At 40.3% G+C, this 21,448-nt stretch overlaps 3 protein-coding genes across 4 annotated transcripts in view; all 3 read left to right on the forward strand.

The window, feature by feature from the left end:
* The window catches only part of LOC104130451 (partitioning defective 6 homolog gamma), a 78,484-nt gene extending 70,131 nt beyond the window's left edge, over positions 1 to 8,353 (forward strand). Inside the window, exon 3 of the mRNA XM_035898990.1 lies at positions 7,494 to 8,353. Coding sequence (XP_035754883.1) covers positions 7,494 to 8,353 — 860 coding nt within the window. The remainder of the gene's footprint in view (positions 1 to 7,493) is intronic.
* A 1,466-nt stretch (positions 8,354 to 9,819) lies between these two features.
* Positions 9,820 to 19,422, forward strand: BLOC1S4 (biogenesis of lysosomal organelles complex 1 subunit 4). The gene is made up of 8 exons (XM_035899007.1): positions 9,820 to 9,836; positions 12,143 to 12,174; positions 12,625 to 12,680; positions 12,735 to 12,836; positions 12,903 to 12,989; positions 14,613 to 14,714; positions 15,475 to 15,603; positions 19,167 to 19,422. Exons 1-8 carry the CDS (start codon positions 9,820 to 9,822, stop codon positions 19,263 to 19,265), a joined length of 624 nt encoding a protein of 207 aa, XP_035754900.1. The 3' UTR covers positions 19,266 to 19,422.
* A 90-nt stretch (positions 19,423 to 19,512) lies between these two features.
* GLIPR2 (GLI pathogenesis related 2) overlaps positions 19,513 to 21,448 on the forward strand; it is a 41,947-nt gene continuing 40,011 nt past the window's right edge. For both annotated transcript variants that reach the window (XM_035898999.1, XM_035899000.1), the window contains exon 1: positions 19,513 to 20,075. The gene's annotated coding sequence lies outside the window, so the exon portion shown is untranslated. The remainder of the gene's footprint in view (positions 20,076 to 21,448) is intronic.

Here is a 21,448-nt window from a genome sequence, read left to right on the forward strand (position 1 = left end):
GATACCATCAGCTGAGTGAATACAGTTTTGCTGGCTGCTGGGAGTTGTTGGGTGCATGGTGATAGGCTTGATTTGTCAGGCTCCGGCCAGCAGGAGAGCTGCTTACCAGTGATGCTATTGCTCTCTGCGTGCATCACCCACCCATTGCTGCTGCTGGGTGTCTGCTCAGCGCTAACGGGCCTGGGAAACCCAGCTTGCCAATAAAGCTTCCATAGCAGCACCTGCGACCTTGTGATGAACACAGTAATGACTGATGGCTGAGATGTGCAAGAGAAGCATGACTTCCCCCAGCTTCCCACTACCCCCCTGCAGGAAAAGGGAAACACTAGCTAATACTTAAAAAAACCAACCAAACAAACAAAAAAACCCCAAATCAGAACAATGAAGCCAAAGCTTAAAACCCACAATTTTCTAATGCTGGAATAATGTAACCTTGGCGTAATGTGGCTTGTGAAGGAAAACAAGGGGAGAAGAGCTGTTTCTGTTACGTTTTATAGTAGAAAAGAAGTCACAGCTGAAACTTAGAGGAGGAAGACCCTGACAATCTGAGTAAATACAATCCTAGCGAACACCATCCACAACTTCACCTCTAAAATTTGGAGTTCCATAGCTGGCTTTTGGGCTAGTTTGAGGAGCTGGGTTTGGATGTTTCTGAGGTTCAGGATAGCTTTGGGAGGTACAGGCCTGAGCACTTGCTTACATTTGGTAGCAGCCTTTCCTCCAAACACCTCACTTGTTTCATGGAGCAAAGTTGCAGTTCGAGCAACAGGTTCTACTCCTCTGGAGGAGTGCCGCAAGTGAAAAATAAAGGGCCACCTGTGGAGAAGGGAAGAGGTTCAGCAAGGGAACAGTGGCCTCTGATGACAAGCAGTGAGAAGTGCAGGAGGCCACACCAGCAGTGCAGGCTCAGTTCCCAAGGGGTTGTCTCCATCCTCAAGGCAAACTCTCTAAAAATGTTTCTTATGCGTGTCTAACACCATAAAGAGAGCCTCAGCCTAATGCAATTACAGTTTTGCTTGCTGTAACACGCTTGACCAAAGAACAAAATAACGTTCACTTTCTTGAAAGAGGGCAGGATATTTTGAGTTTATAAACGTTTTGGGAGTAGAGACATATTTGTGTTCCTCAGATTTTAATCCTAACCTGCTAATGAACGCTTCCTAAGCAGAAAGGAAAATTTATCTTTTTTAATACTGAATCACTATGGAAGGAAGGTTGCCTTTTGCAAAACAGCACTTTACTAGGTTTAGTAGAGGCTAGAGTAGGGGGGTGTTCTCAAGTTTTCTTTCTAGTGCAGTTATTTGATGAAATTTCTTCTCAAAAGATGTCATCGAGTTTACAGTCTACAAACAAGTGTTTGGAAAGATTTGTGTTGGGAACTAAAGGATTGAGATTATGGATATGCAGGATAACGTGTTCTCTTGCTAACTTGAACTTGTCTCTTTTGATCTTGTTTGTGCTTCAGAAGCCCTGTTGAATGTCGCAGATTAACTATTAATGTTTAGGTGGTCTTCTAAATGTTGATGAGATTGTGTGCAGTTCGTTGTGGTACAGTGATGATGAAGAGAGAGAGGAGTGAGTGCGAGAGTCTGTGTGTGTCTGTGCACGTGTGAGATACATTACTTGACTTCCGATGGAATAGCGGCTACAATTGGTTCACCTACTGTGTGTTTTTCAGAATGGTTCACCCAGAGGTTGCTGGCAGCAGCGATAGCTGGATTTTTTAATATTCCTGTAACACACAGAATGCAATGTTAGTATTCAGATAACCTTATTTTTCCCTCCATTAAATACTCCTTGATGAGTGATATTGGCACTGGACCTCCCCCCAAGCCATAGTTCACTTCGTATCTGTTTCCTCTTAAATCCCTTTGCATGTGGTCAGCCTTGCAGGTCACAAATGAGAGACTGCCAGCCTGTTTGTTGTCTGATTGCTTTCACAAATGCTTCTGGTTTTGATCTTTCTGAGAAAATAGACACTGAATGCAACTTGTGTCAAACACGGACAGTGTTTGTGGCTGGGACACAGAAAGGTAGAAGGGTTAAACATGACACATTCCCTTGAAGCGGTTTTATGACTGCTGCTAATTTGAATGCTCAGTAATAGAGATCTGTTGGATGGAGGGGTTACCCTTCACTATTAATGACTCATTGGCCTCCTTCCCAAGCTGCCTGAAGTGCTGCTCTCCCTAGTGGAAGTAATTTTGTCTTTGAAGTACTTTCCAGAGCTGTCAACTAATGTTCCACAGTTCCCAGAGGAAATAATAAGCCATGAGTGCATGTACACTGAAAACGTAGAGTCTGAAATGAACTGTTCCTATAGGAGCCTGGCAGTCTGCTTCTCTGTGGAATTTAGCTTGTTTATACAATCTTATCTGGCTAAGCTTTGGTATTTCATCTGGCAGGCAGTTCCTATGAAAAGCAGCTGTCCAAGCAGTGGGAGTGGTGCTCCTGGTGGTTTTTTCAGAAGGTCTATAATTTCTTGTTTCATGTAAATTAAAGAAATACAATACTCTTTTGGCTACAGCCAGATGCTCTAAACAGTTTTCTTTCCCTTATAAATAGCCCTTTAAGTATGCTCTGCTGTTACGTACTGTGTGACTTAACTATAGGATTCGTGATGCCCACCAGGAAGGTATAATGTATTCTGTAAAGTCGCAGGCTGACTACAAAAGTGTCAGAAGAGTACCTCAAAGATGTTACCATCTATAACTTTCTACATATGTTTAAAAAATAATAATATTCTGATAGTAAAATATCCATGCTTGGAAGTGAAAACCTCCTTTAACAGGTCTTAATGTTGCTGGACAGGTGGAGGTAGTTCCACCAGTTTTGTTTTTTTTTTAAAAAAAAATAAAAATAAAAAAGACAAAACCAAAAAGTGAGCACAGGTACATCTCTGCATGAAGAGATCTGTAGCATATATCTTCTCTGACAGAAAGGTCCTAATGGTTAAGTGGGTAGTGAGAATTCTATTTAAAAAAAAAAAAAAAAGGAAAATAAGCACATACTAACAGAATGGATGCAGCCAAAATAATTAAGATTTTATGTAACTCATTGCCAGATACAAAATATTTCCTAAAAAGTACCAAAAAATGAAGCTTTGGGGGAGAAGAGCTGCAGTAATACTCAGTGCCTACCAACGAGCTGGAGCTATTTTTTTGTGTAGCTTTGGGTTGCAGTTTCATGTAGGACAGAACTAGAAAGCCGAGGATTCCTTCTCCGACTGCGGTAAATATTCTTGTTCACCACTTTTTACAGGAACAGTATTTTCAGTAGGAAGCAAATTATGGGCACAAGTAAAATTCATGTCCAAGTCTTCCAAAGTTTAGTGGTTACCCAGGATTGTCCGTCTAGCTCCTAGTACCTCTTCGTCTGAAAGCTCTACATCTTGTACATGAAAATGCTCCATGTAATCTGCCCCATTCGAAGAAATGGGGGTCATACTCGGCACCTAAAAGACTAATTCTCCTTCTGTCACCTGCATGTAACATTTTACTCCAGTCTCATTCAAGACATCAGAAAACATGACACCCTGTAAAATATGAGGCTTTAAGTGTTGTTCAGATGTGCCGCTTGATGGCACTTCTCCTGCCAGTATGCATGCAGATTTCTATAGATCTTTTTTCCCTGCAGAAGGAGAATTTGATATTGCAACAAATGAAACATGAAAAACGAGCCCTGTCTGGTTCCATATGGTATATAGTGGTCTTCACAAGACCCGACATATCAAGCACTGTCTGTTCCATTACCTAAAGTGGCATTCCAGCTTGCAATCCTATATGACGAGAAACTCAAAACCTAAGAACAAGTTACTGACCTTCATTAAAAGTGTGTCATTGTAAATTATGCAATGATACAGTTTTCACTTCAGTCTGACATGTGCCAGCTGAACAGTGTATTACTGGAAACAGGCACTACACCACTGTTTGACCACCCCATAGCTGATAAAAGGGAGTGATGTTGGCTGACTTCTCCCACTTCCCTTGTAAGGAAGGAAATGTTATATTTTATTTTTTTTTACTGTGCTAGGAATTGATGACTTTCTGCTGCTATAGCAATAGCTGATGTTAAACTTTAGTAGAGATACTTCGCTTTAGTCCTGCAGCAAGACTAGTGGCTCTGAATAGCGGGGGGTGGTGGGGTGGTGGTGGCTGTCGTCTTCTGGGTTTTTTAAATTTTTTATTTTAAGGTGAAGTCCCAAGCAAGTGTAACTGCTAGTGAACAGGTCATCCTGAATATAAATAACGTAATACTCCCTGTACTACCAAGGAGCATGTATTCCATACTTTAACTTTTTCTAGAAAATAGAGTTAATTGGTATTTTTTTGTAGAAGCTCTCCAAATTAGCTCTCATTTCTCCAACCTATAATAGGTTTTAACAGTTTTACCTGTTAAAATTGGGACTTCATCTTTCTCATATGTGATCCTGTTTAGGGTCAGTGTTGGAAACTAATGCCTGACACCATTTTAAAAACAAAAAACTGCAGTCATCAGCAGGACACTGACTTAATTTTTTTAATGTGCTCCAGCCCTGAAAAATTACATCCCAGAATGGTCAGTGGTCCAATACTGAAAGTAGCCTGTATCACTTGTAATCCCTGCTTCTGCCTGGTTCATGTTTGGAGGAAAAAGATAGCATTTTTGTGGTAAGCTGGGCTTTTTATTATTAAAAGAGGTGGTTGTTTTGAAGCTGCTCAGAGGTTAGGAATGCTGGCAATCATCTGGGGAGACAGATTAGTGGGCTGAGTGCAGGTGAGGAGGTCACAGGCACAAAACAACCACCACTTTTGTGGTGCCACCACCGTAGTGGTGGTTCAGCCAAAGGAAGCTACTTCAGAAATGAGCTATGTGTGTTGGGAGGACCATCATACTCCTCCTGTGACACTGCTACCTGATCATCACAAGGGGAAGAAAACAGCGCTGTCAACAAATCTTCCCAGGTGAATTATTTGGTAAAGCTTTTGCAAGTCTGCCTTAAAGTAATTCAGTATTAATACACTAACGTAGAGGGAGAGAACTGGGTGCTTTTGGGGAATAGATGGGTAACTAGGGCACGTGTTTCATTTTGCCTGTAGTGCAATAAACTGCACCTGCCAACCTTATTTTCTGAGTCTTTAAGGGATGCAGCTTTTGTTCTGAGTTTGGTTTGCCAGTACTGCAAGAGACAGTCTTAAACACATAAACCCACATGTAATGTTAATTGCCATCTTAAACTGAAATTTTGGGATAAAGGTTGTCTTGAGCTTTAAGGTACAGTGCTACTATTCCACAGTGCTATGCTTCAAGTGAGGAAGCATTTTGATTCTACATCTGAATCCCCAAGCTGTTTTCATAGGACTGTCACAGAAATTCATCAGTGAATTGTGAGGAGGGCGCAGTGTTTGAGACTCTGTTGATGAAAGACATCTCTCGTGCACCCATACTTTACAAGGAAAAAGTATTTGTTGCCAACCTTCAAAATCATCCATCAGAACTTACAGTCTAAGTCAAAGTAGATGATCCTGTTGACGAAAGAAAAGGAATAATACCTGGCTTTGGCTGCCGCAGGTGGCTTGTGCTTTCAAAAGGGCAGACACTGCACTGACTCTGCACACCAGGTGGACTTGAGAAGGTGCCATCTTCACACAGTCTTGGCTGGGAATACGCTTCCAGGAATCAGTCAGGAGCTTCTTGTTCTTGGGTGATTTTAAGGACTTCCAGTCCTGTTCCTCACCAGTCTAAATAACGCAGTAGGGCCTGTGCAGTTGCTACAGCTCTGAACGGCCTCGGAGGAGAGCCAAGAGGCAAGTGTGAAGTTAAACATAACAAACTTGTCCAAGGAGTATCTTTATTTCGCAGAAGCTTTTCGTTCTGTATGACCTTCTAGGTGCCGCGTGATGTCCTCAGCATTAATATAGCCACGGTAAATAAGTTACAGGAGAATGCAGAAAGTCTTTCTGAAGTCTTCAAATGATTTTTTTTTTTTTTTTTTTTTTTTTTCCAGCCCAAAGAACCTTGTAGGATCACAGAATAATTTAGGCTGGAAGGGACCACTGGAGGCCAGCTAATCCAACACCCTGCTCCAAGCAGGCTCAGTTAGATCAGGTTGCTGCTTGGCACTTTTTTTAGTGTCCTTTGAGTTGTGTAATTTAATGTCACTTAATTGAAGTCTGCCAATGATATGCCTTGAAAGCTGACTTGAAACTGAGACCTTGCAAGAAATAAAAATGTGATTATAAGCTTGTTTTTACTAACACTTTTTTTTTCCAACCTTTATCATGTAGAGACATTGTCTTTCTCAAATATTACTATGCAGGGTTAATTTGTCAGATATAAAATTTTCTTAGTGCCACTTCTGTAACTGTACTTTGTATTTTACTGCTCATCTTCAACAGTAGAATAAATTGAAAGTCTGCTAGTTTATCTGAAAAGTGTTAGGATGCTTAAACTCCCAGTGAAGTAATTTTCCAGCTAGTGCATGCTTCATGTTTAAACTATGCACAGTATTTTTAATGTGAAATGCAGTGACGCATTTTGTACATTAGCAATTTCATTACTAAGTATTTTTTATGCAAAGCACAACATGAGCTTCTTATATGGAATAACTTGTCATATTATTTGGCTGATTTAAAGTTGATCACTTTGCACATGCCCTTGAGATACCACTACAGAGACAGAAATACTTAAACAATTCCTTAAACAATAGACCCTACAAAGGCTGCTTTCCTATGGATCTTCCTCTCAAGGGCAGGAGTGTGTGTGTGTGTGAGTCCATGCCTGTTCTGTGATATGGACTAGGCAGCAGAGCAGTTTCTTTCTCCCTGCTTCTCTTTCTACCACGCCATTTGCTAACAGAGAACTTTTTTGGTACTTGGTGCTTTTAGCACTCTTTGTTGCTTTCATGTTCAGCTGAAATGAAGTAAAATACTCCAAGGAGAAAAGTGCTGCACTGAGAGATGCATATTAACATAAATTCTTTACTAAAAAAAAGGCTAGGCTAAAAACACGTATCAAACTACTCCCTCACACCCTGCTTTCATGTTTGTACCTAAGGTCTGCTATCAGTTAAGGCTGTGTATTGCATATTAAAGTACTCCCTGATTCAGACTTTTAGGTTAGGAATGTGTATATACTCCTTGCCCACTTCAGATGTATGTGTAAAACTACAATCCAACTCTGAAAATGCGGTCTCGCATCTAAGATGGTATATCAGGCCTGCAGCTGCAAGTAATTGCATTCTGCACAGCTGACAACAGGAGCTGAAAATCAGAAGTCTCTTTTTTTTCCCCTAAAAATATGGAAGAAATATGGGTAGTTACTGAAAACAACTCATTTATGCTGAACGATGTGCTGAAACAACGGTTAGAGTAAGCGGAAGAATTCCTTTGATTTTTTTTTTTTTTTTCCATATTATTGGGAGTGTGGCTTCACTAAACCAGATTTAAGAGGAAAATGCCCTGTAGATTGTTATGCTCTCTTTGATTGATACATCGGTACTGTTTCTCTTTCAGATGAAGTGGACTACAGTAATTTTGGGACCAACACACTGTCGAGGAAGAAGAAGGCTCTGGTGACACTCCGCAATGACAACCTCCGCCGGCGTCCTCACATTAACATTAGCATGCCTCATGATTTTAGACCGGTGTCTTCCATAATCGATGTGGACATTCTTCCTGAAACACACAGGAGAGTGCGGCTGTACCGACATGGGTGTGAGAAACCCTTAGGATTTTACATTCGTGATGGCACCAGTGTAAGGGTTACTCCTCATGGACTAGAAAAAGTACCTGGTATTTTCATCTCTCGTATGGTTCCTGGAGGCTTAGCGGAGAGCACGGGCTTGCTGGCTGTGAATGATGAAGTCCTGGAAGTTAATGGCATTGAAGTAGCAGGAAAGACTCTCGACCAAGTCACAGACATGATGATTGCCAACAGCCACAATCTTATTATCACGGTCAAGCCAGCAAACCAGAGGAACAATATTATTCGAAGCAGTAGGATGTCTGGTAGCTCTGGCCAGTCTACAGACAGCACTGCTAGTCACCATAGCTTGCCTACATCCCACGTGCTGCAGAACTTCCACCCTGATGAAATGGAGAGTGACGAAGAGGCTGACATTGTCATCGAGGGCGGCCTGGAGCCACAGCACATTCCTAAACTGCACAGCCTTACTTCCAGTAGCCTCTCTCGAATCAATGGCAGCAGCCTTAGCCACAGACTTCAAAGGGACCTGGTGCTCAACAACAACTCTGGCCGAGAAAGCAACGGCAACATCCACAAATTACTCAGTTCCTTAAAAACTGATCCCCGACACAGTCTGGTTATCCCCAGAGGAGGAATCGAGGAGGATGGAACAGTCATTACACTTTAGTAGCAATTCCCGCAACTCTCCTTTCAGTCTTAAGTGCCAATTGGGACCATTGACTCTTGCAACATGTTATGCACAAAACAGAGAGCTGATATCCTCTTAGACCTCACGGGTGCAGAAAATTGTTGCTTTCTAGGAAATGTGGCATCTGGAGTTAGACATAAAACTGTCACGCAGTGCAAAATTGGTCAGGAGAAAGCCGGAGTAAAACCTAGTTTGTCCCAGCCCTAAAGTGAGAACTCAAATTTGTTTTAGTTGGTATAAATCTAAGCAGTCTTACAGGCTACCAATGGCAGTGCTACGTACTGGGGTTTGAATGCATGGGTGGATGTATTTATACATGCATGTATATGAATTAGACTTTAATAGCAACAGACATGTCTATTTGAAGTGGAATCTGGTTTTATTCTAATACCAGTTTAAAGAGAGCGCTTTTTCGTAGCCATCCGATCTTCCACCATTACATACAGACCTTCCACTAGCTTGTTTACACCGTATTTGCAACCTCATGTCTAACCCAGACAAGCTCTGTGAAACTAGTGGTTTCCTACTCTGGTGGTAGCAATGTTAGGGAGATGCTGCAAATACATTTTCCAAATGAAATGGGATTTTTTTTTTTTTTTTTTTTTTTTTTAAAAGCCTAAGGATGCCATATGGGAGGATGTTGCTGCTATTGCTGTGAGATCAGTTCCACCTGCTGGTCAGAGGCAGGGCTGCCTGACTGCAGCACAGGCCTGTGCTGCATGGGGGAAGAAAAACATGACAATTAAGGGCTTGAAACTAGGTTCGGCATCATTAGGTGTAAATGTATTCTCTTTCAATATTTATTAGATAATACCTCTCTTTCAAATAGGTTGTGTATTTTTTTTTTTTCCCATCATCTCTGTTTTCTCAGTATCATGGTTCATGTGAATTTTAGGGACACAAGCAAGAAGGTGGGAGAAGTTGGAAGTGTGTGCTAGGACTGTCCCCTTCGCCTCCCAGCCTTACAGAAGATGGGCTGATTGCTATACAGAGGAGGGATTCTGACTGTCAAACCTAGCTTAGAATAGTTCTGTTATTTTTGGACTCTTCTAGTAATCATAAAGCTTACCATCTACACGGGATTTCTAGAAACTTAAAATGTACTGGATGCTTGCGATGGTCAGACGTCTGTACTGGATGCTGGCCAGTGGGTTACCAGCAACTGTTGAGGCGACAACTCTCTGCTTCTGAAAATGCCATGGATTTATGGAAGTGGTCTAATCTAAGATATTTTGTTATATCTTGATCAGTGTAAGGAACAAAATATAAATGTTTTACAATGTATTTTTCTACTTTTAGCTTGTGTCATTTTCTTTTTGTTTTTAACTTTGTAGTACATTAAAGCTTTTTTTATATGGTGGAATAGACATTTCTTAAGTATTGTATGGATATGAAAATTCAGAAGTCTTGGTTTGAAGAAATTGCATTCCATTTTGGAATCGGTAATGGCTGGACAGAGGATGTGCGGACTAATTCATTGTCGCTAATATAGAATACCTGTGGAACAACCAGTCTTCTGCTCATTGTTAAATATGCTTGGGACATTGAACTTAGTTTTATTTCTTTTAGATTTGCTTTAAAAGTTTATTTTAAAATTCTTTCACTTACTCTAATTAAACCTCTTCTAGGTATCACAGCAGTTAAAGAGCTGTACTTATTTTTCCCAGCACAGTAAGAATAGAACATTGATCCTGTTCATCTTAAAACTGTGTTTGTACTTTACCAAAGGTTTTTCTTTTTTTTTAAAAAAAAATCTGATTATTGGTGCGGTTAACAAAAACGAATAGCTGGATGCTCTTCAGTCAATCAGACCGTCTTATCAGGAAGATTTTGTTACACCTTAAATAAGACTACTTTTATGAATAAGTGGTTTTGCCTGGCTGAAGTTACTCATTTTACCTTATTTAACTGATGAAAATGTGACCTGTCTGCAATAAAATGTGCACTGTCTTACCTCTACGCTCTATGCTTTCCCCTACGCTCAAGCACGTCTTTCTGTAAAGCATCTCCCCTCCCTGTGGAAACAAGGTTTTGATGACTCCTCAGCTACAGAACCATTTGAGTTACGCTTTTCTCTCCACCAGTGCAGACTTTGATTCCTCCAGTTGTTGTTAACACTATCAAGTTTCGCTCCATAATGTTTTCTCCCAGTACTACAGCTTTTTTCCTAAAGGGTACCGATTCCCACAGGAACCAAATAGTTTGCTGTGTTCCTTGTAGCGCAGCTTGCTGCAAACCGCGTGGCTTTGAGGGCTTGGGGTCGTGCTGGTGCCTGGGGGCTCCTCAGAAAAAGCCCCCCTGTGCCTCTGGTGCAGCGGTAACGCCGCACACCTCCCCCTGGAGCCCGCTGTCCGAATAAAGCGCGTTAGCACCGCGCAGCCCAGGTCTTCCAGCGCACTCAACATTTCAACAAGGCCAAGTGCAAGGTCCTGCACCTGGGTCGGGGTAACCCCCAGTATCAGTACAGGCTGGGGGAAGAAAGGATCGAGAGCAGCCCTGCCGAGAGGGACTTGGGGGTGCTGGTGGATGAAAAGCTGGACATGAGCTGGCAATGTGCGCTGGCAGCCCAGAAGGCCAACCGTACTCTGGGCTGCATCAGGAGAGGCGTGGCCAGCAGGTCAAGGGAGGTGATTCTGCCCCTCTACTCTGCTCTGGTGAGACCCCACCTGCAGTACTGCGTCCAGCTCTGGAGCCCTCAGCACAAGAAGGACATGGACCTGTTGGAGCGGGTCCAGAGGAGGGCCACAAAAATGATCCGGGGGCTGGAGCACCTCTCCTATGAGGACAGGCTGAGGGAGTTGGGCTTGTTCAGCCTGGAGAAGAGAAGGCTGCAGGGAGACCTGATTGCGGCCTTTCAGTACCTAAAGGGGGCCTATAGGAAAGATGGGGAAAATCTTTTTAGTAGGGCCAGCAGTGACAAGACAAGGGGTAATGGTTTTAAACTAAACCAGGGTAGGTTTAGACTAGATATAAGGAAGAAATTCTTTACAATGAGGGTGGTGAAACACTGGAACAGGTTGCCCAGAGAGGTAGTGGAGGCCCCATCCCTGGAAACATTCAAGGCCAGGTTGGACGGGGCTCTGAGCAACCTGATCTAGTTAGCAGTGTCCCTGCTCACTGCAGGGGGGTTGGACTAGATGACCTCTAGGGGTCCCTTCCAACCCAAAACATTCTATGATTCTATGATTCTCTGGCAACAGCAGAACTTGGGGACTCATCTCTTCCAACCCCTTTGCCTTCCTGGCTCTTCCCCTTAGGGGGACTGGGAGCTGCTCTTGCTCAGTTGCGAGCTTTCATGGTTAGGGAAGCAAAACTATTTTTTTTTAGAATCTGGCTTGTTCTTGACTACTTAGCATTTAAACTTAATTTGATTATATTTTATATATGTGTTAGTAGTTTGTCACTTAATTAGCAAGAGAAACACAGTAGCAAGAGACAGTGTGAGCAGTCACTTGGTGAAGAAATTAAAGGCACATTTGCTGCAGGTGATACGGACAAAATTATGCAAGCGGTAAAGCTTTTTGAAGTGATTCCCTTGTTTCTCCCCCTCAGCAGCGCTCAGACTAGGAAGACAAGGATCCCAACCACCGCTGCGTAGGGCCTGTACATCCCAGTTGTAGCCTTCTTGTTTCACAGAGAGCTTGTAATGCAGTCCGCTGACTATGAACAGTCTTGGTATTCACATGCAAAACTGCTTTTGTTTAACTCATTATCATGTATATATATATTTCTAGTCAAAACTTTTACAGATGCTTTTGCTTCTTTCAGCAATTCTTCTGAAGATGTGAACCTTGTTGCGGGTAAGTAGCTTTATATATTTACCAAGTGGAAACAAAATTAGTCACATGGGTTGCTGCCACCTTTGGATTGTTTATGTTCTAGGTTGTATTCATAGATTACAGATATCAATATGATAATACCTCATTTAGAGGAAAAAAAATACTGTAGGAAATGCATAGCAGAAGTATTTATACTTAAATGAACTGAAACTTTATCAGTGTTTCAAAAATTCTTCTTTATTATTTAATTACAAATCCAGTTTTGTTATCCCAGGTGATGGTTGTGATATGCTTAACCCTGAGAGTAAGTCCAGAATTAAATACAGCTTCAACCAGAATTTCCCTTTCCTGTGCACCTTTTTTAAAGCACGAATTCAAATATAAGCCAGTCATTTTTACTGCAAAATTTTGAAGACTTTCAAATCCCAAAGACTGAAACCGAACATTATGTGCAACTTTTTCTGTTTTTAGCCTGGCTGTTGTCTGTTTGGGGAGATTCAGTGCGGGAGAATCTGGGCTGGGCTGGGGTGTGTGTGTGTGTGTGTGTTTTCAAGTGCCTTTAACAGATTTCTCTTTTGCAGATAGAAAGCTTAGACAAGAGTCTAGAAGATTTGCTGACCAGAGTGGATGAATTTGTGGGGCGGCTGTTTTTAGCCTGGCTGTTGTCTGTTTGGGGAGATTCAGTGCGGGAGAATCTGGGCTGGGCTGGGGTGTGTGTGTGTGTGTGTGTTTTCAAGTGCCTTTAACAGATTTCTCTTTTGCAGATAGAAAGCTTAGACAAGAGTCTAGAAGATTTGCTGACCAGAGTGGATGAATTTGTGGGGATGCTGGACATGGTATGTGTAACTTGCATGTAGTTGTGGGTTTTGAAGTCAGAATGCAGTTTATGATGTACTCTGTCTCATGTAAAAACAGGAGATGGGCAGCAGCCTTTGGTCTAGGCAGGCAGGTTCCAGTGTGAAAACACACTTGATAACTAGATAACTCGTGGATGAAAAGTACTGAACTTTCATGTCGGAGCAAAATATGCACTTACAGCTCTATAACTGCATATTTACATAATTCTGTTGGTATATTTGTCCATGTACATATGTGGAATCCAGTTTTGAATGGCGTAACGATAGATGCTTAAAAGGACAATGCGATGTTCTGCTTTTCCTTTAAAATACACAAAGACTTCCTCTATGGGTTTTGTAATCAAAATATCTAACCAGAGTTGCCAAACCTCCAAAGCTAGATTTGTCTGTAGGAGACCCTTTCTTACCCTTTCATCAGAAGGGCAGCTTTGCTTTCACTTTCGCATGGGAGGAGACCAGGGAAACTGAATGGAAAGTTACTACAAGCTGACACTGGCATACAGTCTGTCTTTTAAAGCACAGCAGGTGTGTTGGTATTCTGGGGTGCATTAAGAGGAGTGTGGCCAGCAGGTCGAGGGAGGTTATCCTCCCCCTCTACTCTGCCCTGCTGAGACCCCACCTGGAGTACTGTGTCCAGCTCCGGGCTCCCAGGTTCAAGAAAGATGAGGAACTTCTAGAAAGAGTCCAGAGGAGAGCAACTAGGATGATAAAGGGACTGGAGCACCTCCCCTACGAGGAAAGGCTGAGAGAGTTGGGCTTGTTCAGCCTGAAGAAGAGAAGACTGAGAGGGGACCTTATCAACACATACAAATATCTTAAGGATGGAAGTCAAGAGGACAGACCCAGACTTTTTGCAGTGGTGTCCAGTGACAGGACAAGGGGCAGTGGGTGCAAACTGAAACACAAGAGGTTTCAGTTGTATATGAGGAAAAACTTTACTTTGAGGGTGACGGAGCACTGGAACAGGCTGCCCAGGGGGTTGTGGAGTCTCCTTCTCTGGAGATATTCAAAGCCTGCCTGGATGAAGTCCTGTGTAATGTGCTCTAGGAGAACCTGCTTTGCCAGGGGGGTTGGACTAGACAATCTCCCGAGGTCCCTTCCAACCCTTGCGATTCTGTGATTCTGTTTCTCCTGCATTGTTCGAAGGGGAACTTTACTGGTTTGGGGTTTTTTTAACCAATTGAAAAAAAAAAAAGATTATGTGGCCTGACTTTTTTTCTTTTAGCAAAGTTGAAGAAATGTACAGGTAGTAAAATTTAAGTAAAAATTTTAGTTTAATGTATTTGATTCTTTAGTGTGTCTTGGGAAGTGTTCCATCTCTGTTCTGATAATGCTGAGGCAGCCTATTTTTAGTGTATTTATAAAGGTATATATTTGTGTATGCAAAATAATTTTTGTTCAAAGGTACTTAACTAAACTGTACAAAGAAGCTACCTTACTAGTTTAAATCTAGTGGTTTCATACTAACACTAATGTAGTATTTTTAAAATACGAGTTTTAACCTGTTAATTGGAGCACAGTTCTAGTTTCCAGAATAAAATGTGCTACTTGACAGTTTATTTTATTCATCTACTTTTGCGTTATTTCTTCGAATCATTTCAGATTCGAAGTGATTCCTCTCAAGTTGTCAATGAAAGTATACCTCAAATTTACTCAAAAGCTACAGAAATGAGACAGATCTACAGGAAGATTGACAAACTAGAGGTATGTATTTGATATCTTCCAGGTGTATTCTGTTTCTCAGTAGGGGGAGGAATCAATGATATGCTGTAATTGCATGTCTTGTGCACATGCGTGCATGTGGAGTGGGTTCAGGTCCGGTCTACTCTCCATGTCCAACCTGGGTTCAATACTTCAGGGCTAATGAGGAGAACACAATTTAGTAAGAATTTCTGGAGATTATGGGTATTCTAAAACAAAATGCTTTTTAAAAAAAAAGTATTGTGTTACGTTTTTTTATTTACTGCTTGAAGCAAGGCAGCAAATTTTTTTTTTTTTTTTTTTTTTTTTTCAGAAAGTAATAATACCAGTTTTTCTTCTTTTTGGGTTTTTTTTTGACAGTGTCTTTCAAATTTATTGTCTTGGGAGCTGTTTGGACACTAGTAGAATGAGAATTCTGTTGGTCCCTGATAAAACTTCAGAACTGCGATTCATATCCTTGGCCCTGCTTTTAGTAGAAAGGCAGATAGAAATCTAAATTCTAAGAAGTATAAATTAGTTATCTAAAAGGCAAACAGGAAAAGGAAGACCGATTGTTTTATTAGATTTAGCCTGGTTTTGTAGCCTTTTAAGTATCTCGAGTAATTTTTAGCAATAAAATGCACTTGTGGGTGGAAGGGAAATAGAGGTTTTGACTCCTCCTTATTTAAGTAATGGAACTTTCACCACTCATGAAATTATATAAAACAATCCTGTTTTAATTTGTTAGTGAAAAAGTTGGGTTCTTCTGGTTTTTTCACACTAGGCTTTTGTGAAGATGATTGGAAATAGTGTAGCTGGACTGGAAGAACGGGTCATAAAGGCAGAAACAGACCTTGGAGCTTTTCCGAGCACATTCAAGAAAATCTTGCACACAATACCATCCTTCCTTAATGTAAGTAAGCTTCGGTTATCATGTGACCAGCTTAGTCGCTCTCTTTACCAGAGTGGGTAATTAAAATGATAGTGAGTTTGTTGCATCTATATCTGAATTTAACTGTAAAGCTTTCATATATACTGTGTTAGGATTTTTTATGAAGTTCTCAGACTTAATTAAAAAAAAAAGCCAACAAAACTTAAAAAATCACAAATTCTTACAAGGATTTGTGTAGCTGCCCAAAATAAGGCTGAATACACAAAGAAGGGAATGTGAAGAGCACAAACAAGCACATCTTGAACAAGCCATTATATTAAAGCACCCCGATCTCTGATGGTATGCAAAGCAAGTAGGAAGAGCCTGTACAGACAGCACTCTTAAAGGCTCATACTGCATTAAGAATATCATGGCAGAAATGTTACCAAAAAAGGAAATGAAAGCTACACTGCATGATATTTTTAAAATAAAGGTTCTGTTTATACTCTGTCCACACAGTTCAGTAATTGTGTAAGCACCTTGTTAAACTTTCTAAGGGTGCGGTTTTCTCTGCCTTTTCTCATTACTACATGTGGACTGTTTCTCTACAGAAGGCTTGAAGTGTTCTGTCTAGTATGTTTCAAAGAGATGCCATACCTAGCCTTAAATACTGGTACTATGCCCTAGTTTTAAAATAACCTCCTGGTTTAAAAAAAAAAAAAAAAATTTCTGAACCATCTGATGCTTTTTGGCATCACCTGCCAATACCCCATTAATTGTGTAAGCACCTTGTTAAACTTTCTAAGGGTGCGGTTTTCTCTGCCTTTTCTCATTACTACATGTGGACTGTTTCTCTACAGAAGGCTTGAAGTGTTCTGTCTAGTATGTTTCAAAGAGATGCCATACCTAGCCTTAAATACTGGTACTATGCCCTAGTTTTAAAATAACCTCCTGGTTTAAAAAAAAAAAAAAGAATTTCTGAACCATCTGATGCTTCTTGGCATCACCTGCCAATACACCATTTATAAGTACTCCTCCTTCCGTCTTGTCAGCTCCCAGATCTTTTTCTTTAGCTTTTCCTGTATTCATCTTGTACTAGCTCAGGTTTGTTTCATAATAGCAGCGAGAATGCTGAAATAAAGGCGGTTTGCAGAGGGGGAGAGGAAGATGGCTGTGGCTGTTGAAGTATTTGTATTCCTACATATTGCAAGCACGTGTGGCAGCAGAGAAAAATGGTTGTAAAAAGAATATATGTTGTCTTGGTAAGGCTTAGTTCAGGAAACCTGTTCTTCACTGCTGTTTCCTGTGCAGTCTTAAAGTTAGTTAACTGCTCATTCTGTCATTTTCTTTGGTGTTGAAGTTTAGAGTGATGTCATGACTTTTTTCTTTTAAAAAAAAACAAAAACAAAAAACCAACACAAAGCTGCTCTTTAGGGACCAGTTGCAAAACCAAACAACTGCAGCAGGTGAATTTTCAAGAGTATTAAAAGAATATTCAACAGTATTTTCCATTTTATTGCTAAAACCAGTTGTCAACCACAGAGTTATAATCTTCAACTGATTTTTAATTTGAAAGTTTGAAAGTTCTTATTAAGTGGTTTTTTTAGTGTTGCACGGGAACACTTTGTCAGTTTAGCAGTTTTCCCACAATTAATAAGGTGGAAAGTCCTTGAAAGTGTCAGCAGATCACTGTTCTGTAGTGGTACTGAGCATTGCGTAGTAAAGTACCTGTTTTCACTAGTAAACACAAGCACGTCTGAATGAAAATGCATACAGAGATTTCTCCTCATGCCAGACATTCAATTAGCCCACTCGATCTGTCAGCCCTTTAGAAAAGAGGGCTGTACCAGTGTCATGATTTTCACTGTAGTTGTAGTTTACATTTTCCTGCTACAATTTTAATTTACTTGAGTCCCCTCACTCTCTTCCCATTTAAATGTATCTGTTTCTTTACACAAAGGGTATATTTTGTATTTCTTAAGCTGTGTATTTGTAATCTCACTTTCAGATTTTGCCCCAAGTTCTTCCCTTGTGAATACCAGGCAATGTAAAGTACAGTACTGTAAGACTTCTAATATCTCTAAGGATGTAGACTCTGTCAAAAGGTAAAAATGTCCGCTAAGCAGCTGCAACAATAACTATTCATAAATGTGCACTTAGGCAACTGTGGGTACTATGCCTGCCTACGAATTTCCTCACTGGGTTGAAATTATCCCCTTCTTGCACATAGGCAAATATAGTGCCTCTTCAATCAGTGTCATGAGTTGCAGGATACCTGTGACCTTAGTTTCCCTTGCTTGCCTCGTGTTTTCTCATAGGTCAGTACAGGATAGGAAATAATTTTTAAAAACAGAACTTGGATTTCAGAGATCGTTTTTATGTCTGGCAAAATTTCTGATGTAGAGAACATTGATAATATCTACTTGTTATAGATCTGATCTTTGTTTATATTATTTTATTACAACTTGAATGGCAAAACAAGCTTACTTCAGAGAAATTAACGGTATTGTAAAGTTAGACAAGTATAATTTAAATGTCATAAATCAGCAATTTTGTATGTAACAGGAGAACATGTACTTATTTCATATGGAGTACAAGTATACAGCTCAATATTGGAAAAATTCCACTTTGCTGTTTTGTAGGTCTGCTTAATTATATCCTCATTTTGGTACTGTAAAAGCATTCCAAACTCCAAGTATGCTGATGATATTTGGTGTGCTTTTACCTTTATTATTGGTGAAGACTCTTAATTCCCTCATCCCAGACAGGCAAAAAAAGTACCTGAAGAACTCTGCAGACTGACTGACTGAGAGCTCTGCAAAACAGTTCATCAAAATCTTCCCTGAATTTTTAATGAAGTCTTGATTTCAAGCCTTCTATTTAAGACCATATATTGAAAACATACACTGCCTCTGTGTGGCAGTGCCACATTATTTACATGAAGGAAGGCTGGTAGGGTAGTCATGCTGTTGTCTCTTTAAATGGGCCCTTTGGTATAGCAAAACAATGTATACTTTATTTAAAAGAAACATGTATACTGTTCCTGAAAAACAGTGTAACAGCTCTCTTCCAGTCCACTACCATATTATTTTTAAGGCTATGTCATAGTACATATATTCTAACGTCTACTTGATGAAGCAGCTCGGCAGGAGCAGCAGCCTTCTCGAGAGAAACATTTGCTAGGTGTATTTCCATATGAAGACTTTTTTAACTGAGTAAATGAGAGCGCAGGCTAGGGTTAACTTGAAGGAAGCAGCTGAGGAGAACTCAAAGGCCGGAGCAGGAAAGGTAAAGGTGCGTGGCTTTGGAAGGATGAAGGTTACAAGGACGATACCATCAGAAGATTTCCTGTTTGGCTCCTGCAAAGCTGGCATACCATACACTTCGCAGGACTGCGTCTGTTCAGGTGAAGGAATGGCAAAAGTCAAAGGCTGCTTTTCTTCACTAACAGTGAGAATATGCCAGACCCATCTGAGCTGTGATAAAAATGTGCCGAAGGAGAATATGCCTTTAAAACTTGTCTTGTTTTGCATTTTAGTTCTGTAGGCTTTGTTTTTAAATTTGCTTTTTTAAGAAGGCAAAAAATAAACTTCTCTAATTTGCAGAAATCGTCTTCCTCACGACAACAACAGACCCTCTATGAACCTCCAGTCCTCTTCAAGACTGAAGACTATTTTCCATGTCTTAATGAAGCACCTTATTGATGATTTTTGCTTTGGGATTGATACTAATCAGCCAGAGTAGAGACAGCCAAGTGAACAAAAGAAATGCCAACCTCAAAACAGCTGCATTTCTGAGCATTATTGATGGCATATTGCCATACTGATTCCCATTGTCTTCCTTCAGGCAGTATTTTCAGGTAATCTTTGTTTGTGTACATTATTTCAAAAGTCTTCCTAAAACACAGTATAAATTTTCAGGTTATAGTGGGGAAGGAACTTACGAGTACTTTTGCATTAGATTTTTTTTTATAGGGAAATAATACGAAACATACTTTTATATAAAAATCTTCTAACATAAATATTTGTGCTGCTGCAAATGTAAATAGCTATACCACATGGATTTTTTTTTTTTTCCCCCCCTAATGTACTGATTGAGGTGAAAGAAAAACTATGCATAAAATCATCTACTCCAAATTTTGGAACCTGGTCTCTGCAGTTTGTACGGAGAAATGCACCATGTTGGGACATACAAGTTGCAAAGGGAGGACTTGGAAGATCGTCGAGGAGTCAAGGATGTGGCTTAATGCATGTGATCTAGTCCCAGTTCACAAAGCAAACATCCTGCCCCCACTGATGATCATCAGGTCACAGTGACCTGAGCTTCTAATTATTGCAGCATTGTATTGTTTGATGTGTAACCAGGTGGGCATGATGTGTATATACAACCTGCTGTCAAAAAGTTGAGGCAGGGGTGTCCCTGGACTGAGCCTGGATCGGGCGCCTGGCCAGACTGTCTGCTTCTCCCTCGCAACCCTCCGTGTGGTTACTGGGGCTCCCCGTGCAGATTGCACTGTGAGTATATTATCAATAAACTAATAGCTATCTAATCCCTGCTGTGGTCTTGCATTTCACCTGATAGTATTGAACCGCACTGTTGTTTCTGAGAACCTCTTTGCATACAGCCTCATATAATACCTAGTGGGTGTTAATCGTAAACTGTTGTATTCCTCTGAACAACAATTTTACTGCTCCTGGTTTACTGCCAATGTAGCTCACTACAAATACCCAAAATTAAAATTTCAGAGGAATAAGGAATGCATTAGGGAAACAACAACATGTCTGCTGATTTTGTGTGGCAGGCACAGAAAAAGATACGCAGTTGTAGAGTATTATATATTAATTAATAAAGCTTTGAAAACTATATCGTCTTGTCTCCCAGCAGCAGCAGGGACCAGGTTCTGAACAGTATCTGAAGCAACATTTAGTAAAAATTAAAATTAAGATTGTGAAGTCAAAATGAGTAGGCTCCAAAAGCAGTTCAAATGTAAAACTTACCTGAATTTTAACATAAACAATCTAGAAACAATAATTACATGTAAACATACAGAAAGGAACAGACATTTGACTTTGAAGAAGGGCTACCCCCCTGCCTCCCATACTCTGTGCTTTCATAAATACTTCAGTATTTAGATGTTCCACTGCCGCCACAGTTGCATTACCAAAAGGTGTGGTACCTTTCAGTTTATGCATAAATAGTCCTTGAAGGTTTATGACTCCTTAGTGAAATCTAATGAAATGACATGCCTGTAACTGAAAGTAGCAACATAAGGCTGCAGCCAAATACTTAAACACACTAACATTACAAAAAATGTTAAAACTTTAGAACAGCTTTCTAATTAAATGAATCAACTGCTGAAAAACCAACTTTGCACTCTGCTGAATGGAGCTAAAATGCAGTTATTTTTAAACATGATCTAATTTAAAATACTAAGATAATAAAGATCTCAGCAAGCTTACACAGCTGAGTATTTGTCATACAATGTTGTTCATGTTGGTAACAAAAAATTCACATATTCTGAAGTGGGCATTTATGCTAAACAGTTGTATGGAAAATACAAATTTTATCTTTAAAGTACACCACAAACAAAAATCGTGTAATTCCTGTAACTAGTACAGTTCTGTGTTGGAAATGCTCCAAAATATTACTGAAAATAATGGACAGTATGTGGAAGATTTGTTAAGGAAATGCTATAAAAGTACAGACAATAAAATTGTGGGGGTTTTGTATACATGATACAGAATAACAAGGTCACAGTTCATCTGTGAACTGTAGAAAAGTTCTAGAATTAAGGCAGTCTCGTAATACTGATGAGATGCACACATGCACTCTGCTGTTGAATTTGTACTACCTTGGCTGTGTCCTTGGTCTTGGTCAGTCTCGCCCA

This window comes from Egretta garzetta, unplaced genomic scaffold (assembly GCF_000687185.1).
Source record: "Egretta garzetta isolate BGI_Z169 unplaced genomic scaffold, ASM68718v1 scaffold88, whole genome shotgun sequence".
NCBI classification, from domain to species: Eukaryota; Metazoa; Chordata; class Aves; order Pelecaniformes; family Ardeidae; genus Egretta; species Egretta garzetta.